This window comes from Dipodomys ordii, unplaced genomic scaffold, assembly GCF_000151885.1.
Source record: "Dipodomys ordii isolate 6190 unplaced genomic scaffold, Dord_2.0 Scaffold161, whole genome shotgun sequence".
In the NCBI taxonomy this organism is placed as follows: Eukaryota; Metazoa; Chordata; class Mammalia; order Rodentia; family Heteromyidae; genus Dipodomys; species Dipodomys ordii.
In genome coordinates, this window is record NW_012267377.1 from 2,904,080 (window position 1) to 2,917,282 (window position 13,203).

General features: G+C 41.0%; 1 protein-coding gene across 1 annotated transcript in view; it reads right to left on the minus strand.

Annotated features, from left to right (window-relative positions):
* Gli3 (GLI family zinc finger 3) overlaps positions 1-13,203 on the minus strand; it is a 210,414-nt gene that overhangs the window by 92,337 nt on the left and 104,874 nt on the right. Inside the window, exon 3 of the mRNA XM_013033005.1 lies at positions 8,557-8,662. Coding sequence (XP_012888459.1) covers positions 8,557-8,662 — 106 coding nt within the window. The remainder of the gene's footprint in view (positions 1-8,556; positions 8,663-13,203) is intronic.

The following is a 13,203-nucleotide window of genomic DNA, read 5'->3' on the forward strand; positions in this document are numbered from 1 at the left end:
ACACACACACACACACACACACACACACACACACACACACACACACACACACACACACACACACACACACACACGAAGGGGGGGAGGAGGGACACACAACATAGCATGCTGCATGGGGCGTGGTCTATTATATCCCCTCCCACTCAGCTCTCTCCTCCCCACGAACAGAAACCAACCACAACCAGCCCAACTAAAAGCCTTGCGTCTGGCTGCCTTAAAGGGAAGTTAACACAAATTCAACACAAGGCAATGGACCTTGGATTGTTTTAGAATCAGGGGATTGCAATCCCTCAACCTGCACCACACCTGCTCACGAAGAAGATAGAGGCTCTTAGGAAATATTGGAGGACTCCCACAAACAGCCTGTGATACCACTTCAGATGGAGAGATTCCCATACTCGCGTGAGAACAGCAATCCCCAGCCTCACAGTCCTCCTATTCTCATTGAAATCTCACCTTAGCTTTTTTTATCCCCTCAATCTAGTGACAATGTACACTAACCACAGACCTAAAAACCAAAATTGGTGTTGCCCAGAGACTTCCATCATGACTACTTCCATGGAAAGCCATGAGGTCTTTTCACTGCCTGATCCCAACAAAAGGACATTACAACAGGAGAAGTGGACAGAAATGGGCAGTGAGTGTCTGTGTACATAATGCAATGACATAATGAAAACACATGAAATACTTCAAATAAATATATCCAACACATGAGGTCGTGTAACACTAGTGTAATATAACATCATTCCTAATTAATCTGTTATATCTCCAACAAACAAGACATAAAAAATTAGAGCACCTGACCATAAGAATCTGTCCCTGACATAACTCACCAGTTGAAACACTGCTGGCTAGGAATATGAGACCTTGTTTTATGGAGGAGGCAGAGTATATTTTTATTATTACATTCAAGGAATATTCTAATCCTGGAGAAGTGAATTCTTTAGAGACTAGCTTGAAAACTGTAAATCATATTCGGTTGGAAAACTGTGACTCATGCCTGTAATCCTAGCTATTCAGGAGTCTGAGATCTGAGTATTGCAGTTCAAAACCAGCTTGGGCAGGAAAGTCCTTGAGACTCTTATCTCCAATTAAATTGGGAGTGGAGCTGTGTCTCAAGTGGTGGACATTGAGCAAAAAAGCTCAGGAATAGCATCCAGGGCCTGAGCGACTCAATCCTCAGGGCCAGGGAGGGGAAGGGAAGGGAGAGGAGAGGGATGTTGACTGCTTCCTCACCACTGTTGTTAGACTAGCCCTGCTGGTCCAGTAAGGCACCTTTGTATCAGGAAATTTTTGCCAGTGAGTGTTAAAGCCAGGAGCTAAGAGAGTTTAATGCCTGGCTTAATATAAGACCACATTGCTCCTAAGCTGTGTGTGTTCTCAGGGCAAAGTATGGAAGCCTTGAAATGAGACTAGTAGGCTAGTTATTGAAACAACAAAAAATGCATTCTGTTTAAAGTTAAGGGTTGTTACAGGTGTTATGGTAGGTAATTATAGAAAATTTGAAAACTGTGGTTAACCCAAGAGCAAATAATCCCATATCTATAATATCTATCTATCTATCTATCTATCTATCTATCTATCTATCTATCTATAATACACACATACATATACATACTATAGTCATACATATACACAAACATATAAATACATACTACCATCATATATACATATGCCTACATATTCACACACATACTACAGTCATTCATACACACTCACACACACACACACACAGAAAGAGTACGTATTTGCTTCTGTTGTCTTTCATCTGTAAGTTTGGTATTCTTAAACTGTCCATTTGAGATTAGCAAGTTCATCAATGTTATTTCCACAGCAGGACTTGGGAAGCAGCCAGAGGGATGCAGGAAGTAGTACCCAGGCTCTCAAGTGACTAAAAACCCCTGCAAGGCTAACTGGTTTGGTGTCACACTATCAAGTTGGTGATGGTGGTCATTCACCACTGTCTTAGGAACTGTGAACAAGAGAACCTTAGCAACTGAGTTTAGTTGCTGTTTTTTGGGTTTTGGGTATTTTTCCCACTCATGAGGGTGTTGGCTTTAGGTGACAAATTCTAACAAAAGAAAACAACAACAAAAGGGAACATGAGCAGGAGCCTCACCTACAGTCTTCAGTAACAGTCTCCATGTCCATGCCACACATGCAACCTAGCAAATGCAAAGAGCCTTTGCCCTCAGAGGTGTAAGAATAGTCTCATTTACGTACTTTTTTTTTCAATTTGCAGAGGAGGATATTATTAGTACAGTGTTGTATCAGTACCTGATGGTACATGATTATACCATTATACTTTATCAATCTCAACAATGTTTACAGTCGTATACTATTACTAGAGGAGAAAAGAAAAATAAAAGGCCTTTACTTTCTTAATTTTAAACTATGCCATTAGGATTTTCCAAAGTAGTTACCTCCCCAAATCTAATTACAAGATTGTACTAAAAGCACCATATGTTCCTGGGGGCATCCCTTGGAATGAAACAAATGAAATCACTATTATGGATGCTGGCCTGTTATGAGTGACTAGGACCAAAGGTTCCTCTGAATACACATGATATAGCCAGTCAGCACCGCACCACACAACCAACATGCTGAAGTAAAGAAAGGAGGGAGCAAGAGAAAGAGGAGGAGAAAAGAGAGCGGGGAAGTGGAAGGAAGTTAAGAGGGAAGAGGAAGAAAGGGAAAAGAGAAGGAGAAGAAAAGGAGAAGGAGAAAGGAAAGGAGAGAAGAAAGGAGGAGGAGGGAAAGTGAAGAAGGGAAGGAAGGAGGACTCTGAAGCAACTCTGATCACCTCCTTCCAGTTTCTTTTTCTAAGCATTGGCTATACGGTCGATCTTTTCCCAGCTTCCTCTCTCTCACAGAGAAGCAAAGGAGATATTCACTCCCAAGCATGTCACTCACTTCCTGTCACTCATCCCTAAAAGGCTGTCTAAGCACTAGGGCAAAATCCTTACTCTTTTCCAGTGCACTCTATTTAAAGCTAATACTAATGATCTCCTGTTTCCTGAATTCTCTCCTCCAGGCACCCAGAGGTGGCCCAGTTTTTATAGAAAGAACAGCTCTTCTTACTTAACTGGAGTGAACCAGGCACAGGGCAGCCTTGGAACAAGTCACACTGGCTCAATGCAAAGAACAGAATGAAATTGCTCATTTCCCACACGAAAAAGGGGAGAGCTAGTTTTGTATAAGGAATTAGTAAAGTGCCTGACACCCTGCTTAGGGCTCTGTGGGGACACCTATGTGGGGGGAAGGAGCTTGTGCTCCTTGCCCAGGGTGCAAGGAAGAGGCCCTGGCACTCACAACTCTGCCAGCCGAAAGACCCGCGGGGTTCCAATGTCTGCGATAAATTATAACGAAGGGTCTTGCTTTGAAAAGTAAATTGCAGATCTCAATAGGAAGCAAAGGGGACAGTCCAAGATCCAATTCATATTGATCCATCAAGGAGAAAACTTTGGCTAAGAGGCTCCCCGACAAAGGAAAGTTCCAGAATGGATAAAGTCCATTGGCAATCAAAGCTATTTTATACTTCAGGTTTCTACAAGTATGCCACATCTACATTAAAAAAGAAAGATGCCTAAGTGAGTAGTAACACTTAAATACACACACACACACACACACACACACACCACACGAGAAAAAGTGTATTACACAAGTAGTCACTTGACAATACAAGTGTATTCTGGGGTAGGAAGATGTAATACTGTGACTCCACATTTCCAAATGAAATTCTAAATACTGATATGAATTTTTAGTGTAAAGGGCATCATGAATTCTCAAGGACACAGCCTTGAGACACACAGAGCAGGTCAGGAAATACAGAAGACCAAGCAAAAATGAAGACATAGCATTATTGCCTTGGTTACATATAGTTTGGTTTGGGTTTTGTCATTGATGCTCCAAATAATCCCAGTAATACAATAAAGTGGACCTTTACATTTCTTCTTACATTGTATTTTTGTTGTTTTTGCATGGCTGAACATAAGAGTCTGTGACCATAAGACATGATGAGACAGAGAGAGGAACAGAAGAGGAAGGGAGAGAAGGGGAGACAGAGAGACGGAGGAAGAGAGGAGAAAGAAGAGAGAGAAGTAGAGGAAAGGAGAGACCGGTGGAAAGGGAGAAAGAGAGGAAAAGAGAAAGGGAGAGGAAGGGAGACAAAGAGAGAACATGCTCCAATTGTCTGCCAGATACAAGCTGTACTGAATCCGCTGGAAAGGACTTGAAAGATAGGGGAAGATTTCCCCTACCCAATGTTCAAGAAACTACTTGAGTTACATCAACCCAATGCAGGACTCGACGATATTCTAAGACTTTTCAGGTGATGACTCAAGGAGACAATCCTTCCACCTTCCAAGTCGCACCTGCTCCTTTAGAATCAAAATATATGATGTAAGAGAAATGCTAATAAATCTTAATATTCCCCCCAATACTGCATTTGAATCAATTAAAGTTTCTATACTCGAGTTCTATCACCTAACTATAAATTGTGGAGAGGATGGAGAGAGCGAGGAGAAAGAAAGCCAAAGGCAGTCCCTGTAACAAATCGGGTTCTTAAACCGAAGCTGACGGATTTCCGTACATATTTATAAGGCTTCTGGGTTATTATTAGGCTATAATTGCCGTTGTTCTAACACCTAATAAGCCATGGCTGGAAAAACAAAGGCAGGTTAATTTGTGATTTCCTCTACTCATTCAGAGGCAAATTAAGTGTCAAACAGCTAATACAGAACATATTTCATTTTATGAGATTTTAATTTAATTCTGCACCCTAGCGCTGGATGCCTTAATATAAGGTGGTTTATCTAAAAAGAGGAGCAATTTATAAACCTCTTTCAATTGAATCTTTAATGATGGGATATGATGGCACAATTACCACAGTACCTACCATCCTTCTGAACCCAGACCTGTCAGCATTTTGCTCAACAAAAACCCTTGTTCGTCAAACAGTTATAATTTATTTTCTAAAGTTGGCACCACAACAACTGTGTGGGCCAAATAATGAAGACATCGCCCATATTTTACCTATTTATAATTAAAAATATTCTAGCTGGGCTATGGTGTCTGAGATCCTAGGATTGTGGTTCAAAGCCAGTCTGGGCAGGAAAGCCCAAGAGACACTTATCAACTACATAGCTAAGAAAAAAGCCAGAAGTGGAATTGTGGCTTAAGAGGTGAAACACTAACCTTGAGCATAAAAGCTAAAGGACAGTGCCCAGGCCCTGAGTTCAAGCCCCCACCCACCCCCCACTTCCCCAACTCAAAAAGCTTAGCAAGCTCACAACTGTCTAGCCAGCAGTTGTAGAAATTTGATTTTCTAAGTTACCCACAACAAAAGCAGGCCTTGAAGATTCTAAAATTAGCCCAAGGGCTCATCTCTTTGTAGGATGGGGTGGGGTGGGGGGAGGGGGAGGAGAAAATGCCAGTACTGTAACTTAAACTCAGGACCTGTGTGATATCTGTTAGCTTTTTTGCTCAAGGTTAGTGCTTTACCACTTGAACCACAACACCACTTTTGCTTTTTGTTGATTAATTAGAGATAAGAGTCTCATGGACTTTTCCTTCCAGGGCTGACTTCAAATACAAATCTTTAGCTCTCGGCCTCCTGAGTAGGTAGGATTACAGGCATGAGCCTCTGGTGACAGGCTGAGGGATCATTACTGAGCTAGTTTGGGGAAAAAATACTGGTTCAGTAAAATACGATGGTTCAGCTGCCACCTCAGAGACTGGACCAGCACAACTGACCACTAAGCATCTTTTACCAGTACTGGCACATGCCTACAACCTACAGGGAACAGTGACAGATAAAGGTATAACCCCAAGCAAGAGGACAATCACTGCAATGAAAATGCACACAGGCGGTACAGAACAGCCTCTGTGACTGCTAGTGACGCTGACCCTTGGATTAGGCTTTGAGGATGATCAGAATCACTAGCTTGCCCTGCAGAGAAGAAAGGCCACTGGGATCAATGCAAGAAGAATGCCAGGCTATAAGACAAGGGCATATGCGTGACTAGCCCCAGCTTCCTACATTCTACTTCCTAAGTGAAGGAGCCACTCACTGGCCTGCTAAGATGGGAAGCTGAGCCTTCTCAGGAGGTCACAGACCTACAAGTACCCTACATGCTATGAACACATCTGCTAGAAAATTATTTAGTCACTTGCTATGAAGCATCTGAAAGCCTGGCTTAAAAAGTAGAAAGTATTCAAATGAAGAGAAATCAGCGCTCAGAGTCACGTGTAAAATGGCAATTCCAACTGGTCCCCAGTACTCCAGTTCTGACCTGCCTTGTTCTATGTAGCTATCATCACTAAGCGCCAATGAAGCAAGCTCCAGTGGCCCATACCTGTACTCCTAGCTCCTCTGGAGGCTGATAATGCTCACCATCTCAGTTCAAAGTCAGCCTGGGCAGAAAAGTCTGTGAGACTCTTAACCAGACAAAAGCCAGGAGCAGAGGTAAAGCACTAGCCTTGAGTAAAAAAGCTAAATGATAGCCGCCAACCCGAGTCCAAGGACTATAGGACTTTTGCTACTACTATATTCTATCAAAGAAACACAGCTTTGGAATCTTTATCAATAAATTTATGTTTACATTTAATTATAAAGCAAACTGTAATGAAATCAGGGGAAATACATCAACTTATTACTTGAATTCATTCTTATGTTTTGGATTTTTTTTTTTTGGTAGTACTTGGAATTGAATCCAAGGCTTCAAGCTTACAAGCCATGTTGTATACCACTTGAACCATAACTCTAGCCTATTTTTTTCAAAGGGTATTTTTTGAGACAGTGTCTCAATTTATGCCCAGACTGACCTAAGTTGAGATCTTCCTACTTGTGCTTCCTTGTGTCAGTGAGGATAATGAGCCATTGTGCTTCCCTTGTAGCTGAACTAATAATAAGCCTGCACTACCACACCAGCCACTATATGAGACAGGGGTCTCATGAACTTTTACACCCAGGCTGGCCTCAAACCCTAATTCCCCCATCTCTGCCTCCCAGGTAGGTAGGAGTATAGTCTTATGACACAATACATGCTATGAAACCTATTTCTAAAAATGAGAACATGGATTTTCAAAGCGCAAATCATTCCAAAATTCCACAGGAAATCTGATTTGAATTACTTCAGCACAGAGACCTAAGCCTGGTAGGAATTAGCCATCCTTGCATTCTCTGTCCCATGGGAGAGAGGTGCATCTGAGATCCATGTGGTGCCCTCTCTTGCATGAAAGAGCTGTATAACCGGGTGAAGGACATGCCATGTTTCAAATGGAATTTGGCATTTCCTTCCTTTTGTACAGGAGATCTTAAATTGGTCCCTTGGTTTTATGGCAGCCTATTTTTAGCAGACATTGAAACCCTGAAAATAGTTGTATTCCAGTGAAAAGTTACAGACTAAGTCACAAGTTTGGTCATTTTTCCTCTATAAATACCCACTTCTCCTTTAATACTTAGGGAAGTCTGCAACACAGATTTATGACTTACCTCCAGGCAAATCTACACTGAAATTACAATTCAGTAATGGAAGATGGATCTAGAAAAACTGTGGGTAAAATATTATATGTGTATTTGGGCATGTAGTTAGGCCTGTTAATATCAATTAATTCTGTTCACAGAGGAGGACTTGTTTTAAAACAACTTCATTTTTTTCCTTCTGCATAATATGTAATTACACAGCTGTAACTAATAGCCACAGAGATGCAATCTACCATTTAAATAACTAGTATTATTCTTCAGTGTATTATTTGTGTTTTTTTAACTTTACTGTCTCAAAATGAACAGTAATTACTTCCTAGGACTAAATGAGTATATATCAAGGCCATCACCGAGTGACAGTCCCTACCATAGCGTGGGTCCCAGTACAACTGGGATCCAGTTTGCTGGATAAAACTGGAAAGGATTTGTTTTAGCTTTTAAATCTACTCTTCAAAAAAAAAAAAAATCTCCAAGCCAAAAAAAGAAGATATTTTATTTCAACAAGATTTTCTTTACCCTTTTCTGATGCATGCTCCCTCTATCATTCCTTCCTTTTATCTTTATGCAAACCATGTGCTCTGGCACACTGGCCATTTTATTCGGGTGACATTCCCATCCATCAAGTGACTGTGGGTATACATACCACCGGAGCTATGAAAATGTACCATAAAATTTTCATTACGATCTACTATGATCCCCAAGACAAGACTTTCATGTAACAAAAACATTTAGCATGAAAAACTTCAAAGTTAATTCCACCAAATACATACTTGAAGAAGTAACCTTCCATGAAGCTTGAACTTTTTTTTTCATTTTGTGTTTACTGAACACAAGTCAAGAGAATCTATAGGAAAATGCTTACAAGCTAGCTGCCTCCTGCAACAGAAATTTCTCAGGAAACAGCAGGGTTCTGCTTCCGTGAATTTGGAAACAGACTTGCTGGATTTCAAATCTCAAATCCCTGTCACATCTTTAAAGCCTAGGACATGTGCCACTCATAAAAGTCGTGAGACCCACAAAAATTTGCTAACTTCTTCCATTTCCTTGATGCGTGAACTTTGAATACTTACACATGCAATGGAGGAATAGGAGATGGATCGTAGTGGTACCGGCCCTCATGATGTCTGGCATCAATGGGAACAGGAGGATGGAAGGCAGGGAAAAGATGAGGAGGGTCTGAAAAAGAAAGAAAGACCATCATCTGTAAAATAAACCCAGTGAAATAGCAACTCTGCACTCCTATCTCTGCCTCCTACATGGAGCCTCCAGTGAGAATTTCAGGAAGAACTCTTGACAGTTCAAGATGAGGGTCCCTGAGGCACAGAGTATGAGTGCATGAGCAGAGGGACCTGAGAAAGTAGACTCTGTACTGTAGCTAAAACTTAATACTGGAAATCCAGAAGAAATAGAATGCACCCACTGCACAGTTCCTTGTGCTGGAAGAAAGGCCTTTTAGAGAGAAAGCTCAAAGAGGCCAAGCCCTCTTGAAAATCAAGAGGAGGGCACTATGGCTCATTCCTATAATCCCAGCTTCCTCCTAAGGAAGTGGCATTTAAAAACTACAAGCTGGGCTCTAGCAGTTCACACCTGAAATCCTAGGTACTCAGGAGGCAGACCTGAGAACTACAGTACAAAGCCAGCCTAGGCAGGTAAGTCTGAGACTCTTATCTCCAATTTCCAATTAACAAGCAACAAGCCAGAAGTGGGGCTGTATGTAGCTCAAGTTGGTAAAATACCAGCCTTGAGTAAAAACTCTACAAAACAGCCCCCAGACCCTGAATTCAAGCCCCTACTACTGGCACCACACAAAAAGGTTTACTTTTTACCTCTCAGTCATCTTCATAACAAAATTCTTTCTAGCAGATAAATAGATGTGAAGTATACCTGGCTTTCTCTATGTGGGCACAAAAACAATTTATACACATATACACATGTCTAAAATATGTGACTTTATTCTCATAGATGCATCCTATGTCCATAAAGTAAGTTATTATCTTTAATATGAGTATTAATAATGAATTCGCAGTAACTTATATACACAGGGAGGAAGACCAACTACTAATTCAATAAAATCAAACAAATGTACCCAAGCAGTATAAAAATCTCTACAGTGTTAACATTGACATTGAAAAAACTTCACTATCGTTTTATTCTCAAGAATATATTCTTTCAGATTTTAGACTCATTTATTTTTCTCACCTTAACCTTTTCAGAATGAAATAGAAAATAAACAATGTCTGCAATTTTTGAATGGAAAAAAAAATGTTTTTAAGCCACAATCCCCAGGTCATTAAAGTGGTCACTTCTCAAATGTTGAGTCTGATAGTTAACACTGATTGAATGGGTATTGTGTGACTTTGTTAACACTAAACAAGGCAGTTAGTTCTGTCCCAAGGAAACTTACAAATTCTGTGTTCTGAAATTAGGTTTAAGTAAAGAACAGAAAATAACTGGATGTGCAGAACACATCTGGTTTTCATTTGTTTCATAGTTTCTATGTTTCCTTCTCAATTAAGCTTAAAAGAAGTTGTCCTGCTGGGCTCCCGTGGCTCATGCCTATAATCCTAATCAGGAGGCTGAGATCTGAGGATCAAGGTTCAAAGCCCTCCCTAGCAGGAAAGCCCATGAGACTTTTATCTCCGATTCTGAGCAAGAAGCTACCAAGTGGAACTGTGGCTCAAGTGGTAGCACACTAACCTTGAGCCAAAAAGCCAAACGAGACCATAAGGTCTTGAATTCAAGCCCCAGTACCAGTGTGCACACGCGCACACACACTCAAGACTCACACCCTCAATCCTCACACCTTCACAAAAGATGCTCCTACATCCTCAAATGCTGAGTGCTCAACTTGCGCCTTAGTTTCCATGTGAATCCACAGCACATTCCATCACAGGCCCAGCGTGCTATCCAAGAAAACCCCAGTGACAAGAAGAGGCAGCCGCCATCATTATCCACCTCCTGGCTTATTATTTACACATGAGCAGGACAGCTGTGTCACATCATAACTCAAGGGCATGTGTAATAAGTTAGCACAGCACAGCCATCTCCTGCCCTGGCTCTTGACAAAACGCCCCACGGTGGTTTCTCCGAAGTCAGGCAAAAACTGCTGAAGCAGAAGGAAGTGCCACCAAACCCAGCCACCTCCTATTTATCATGCGATTTCCTGACTGATGGCTCCACAACCCAGCTGCTAAGTGCTGTGTACTCTGCTGTCAGCCAACTGACGCACTAAATGGAAGACAGCGAGAATAATTTGCAGACGTTGGGGAATCAATTTTACTGGGGGAATTAAACTGGGGTGGGTGTGTGGAGCAAGGGTAAGCAGTCGACTTTACATGTACACGTGTGAGAAGATGATTTATTACACACTTGCAAACCGGAGGTTTGACTAAGGTACCAGAGTCACCTTTTACTAAACGGAGATTTAAAGAGTATGCACTCTCTGAGCCTTGTGTGAAATAGTCTTTAAACTCTACACATATGCAGATGCTTGATACATGTTTAAATTTGAATACATAATAAAAATATTTGCATGGGGCAGAGTTGTCAGTCTTCAATTTTTACTGAGGGTCTCCTTAGGAATGAGAAGCATTGATTTTTTTTTTTTAAAGTCTCTCCACAACAGCCTGGGTTACTCTGAAAAACCTGTAGCCACGGAATAACCAGAAAAGACACTTGGAGATTTATCTTTAGTTTCATCTTTTTGCTCCCAAGAAATACTTTTTTTTTGTATCCTCAGGCTATAAGATCTCTTGGATACCATCCTGGGAAACTGTCTTTTATGGTTTGAAATTTGCATACAAATATTGTAGATTTTAAAACAGAGAGATCAAAGTCAGCTCAGGGAGTGCCCTGAAGGAGAAGTTCTCCAAATGCAGCTGGGGTAGCCTGGCAGTGCCCAGGCGAGCACCACAGGGGATACACACCTTCTGATTTAGATGTAGAAGGGGCCTGTACCCTGGTTCTGGGGTTTGTTCTATAAGAATGGGCGGGTCTCTTCAGACTCACTCCATCACCGGTCATTGGCAGAAATATTAAAATGACACACAGGTTCCTGTATACCACATCCACTATGCAAAACAAACAAATAAATAAATAAACTTCCACTTTCCATAAGATAAAATTTAGAATTGAGGAGGTCAGGGAATGAAAAACTCCAATGCCAAAAAAGAGAAAGAAAGAAAAAATCACTCTAACAAGATGGTACAAAGGCAACCTTCATCCCTATCTCTTTCCAAACCTGCGTAATCTCCAGTCATCACCCTGGTGACCATAAGACTTGGTGACCTAATGGAAACATTGTCACTTAAGCCGACTCCAAAACTCAGACTGAGTCACTAACTCAGACATTCTTGCTATTCCGACCTGTGACAGCAAGCACAAAGTAGATGTGGTGAAGCATGCCTGTAGTCCCAGTTATGAGCAAAGTAGAGGTAGGAGAATCATTGTCTAAGGCCAGCCCCAGGCCAAAGTGAGGCTTTATCTGAAAAATAAATTAAAAACAAAATGGACTGTTGTATGGCTCAAGTGAAGCTTGTCTAGCAATGCAATAATCTATTTTATCCTACAGCATTACTAAAGAAGACATCTACTAAACTATTTGACATGGTTCTGTCTTTTGTCAATAAAGTTTTATCAGAATACTACCTTGCCATGTGTTTGCTTATAACTCCTATGGCTACATTCACACAACAATGGCAGAACTGACTACTAATTTCCAGAAAGCTTTACATTTTTAAATGCAGGGTGGGAGGAGGGGAGGTTCCTTTTATTCTGTATAAATAAACTGATTTAAAGAAAATTCAAAATACCTTAAACACCAACCTTTCTCAGATACCAACCTGAAAAACTTAGAAGCATCTTTATAAAGCTGGGCACCAGTGACTCACACTTGTAATCTTAGTTATTCAAGAGACTGAGATCTAAGAATCATTCAAATTCAGGCTGGGCAGGAAAAGTCTATGAGATGCTTATCTCCAATGAATCACCAAAAAGCCAGAATTAATTAGAGCTGTGGCTCAAGTCCTAGTGTGCCAGGCCCTGAGTTCAAGCCCTAATGGTACCAATGGCTCATGTCTGTAATCCTAGCTACTCAGGAGGCTAAGATCTGAGGATCACAGTTCAAAGTCAGCCCAGGCAGGAAAGTCTATGAGATTTTTATCTCCAACAAACCACAAGAAAAACAGAAATGGCACTGTGGCTCAAGTGGTAGAGCACTAACATTGAGTTGAAGAGCTGAGGGATAGCACCCAGGCCCAGAGTTCAAACCCATGACAAACAACAACAACAACAAAAAAAAAAAAAAAAAACTATGTAGACTTTCAATCTAGTGGATGGAACTGACCATATATATAACAAAACATGAGCAAATTTTAGTCATTTAAATTTATACACAAAAGTAACAACAAAATTCATGTTGTTTCTTAAATTCAATAAATATTTCTTTCTGACCACTACCCAGTGGTCCCAAATCCCTGGGTACAGACTCCCATGGACTTCTTTCAATATTTGAATGATAAGCTTTCTGCCATTTCTTTGGTGCAAGTATGTGAAATTAACTTGATGAATACTTTAGATCTAAATACTATCCACCACTGTCCTTATATTCTGGTCAGACCACACCTGGAGGGCTGGGAAGGTGGCTCAGTGGTAGAGCGCTTGCCTTGCATGCCTGAGGCCCTGGGTTCGATTCCTCAGCACCACATAAGCAAAAAGAA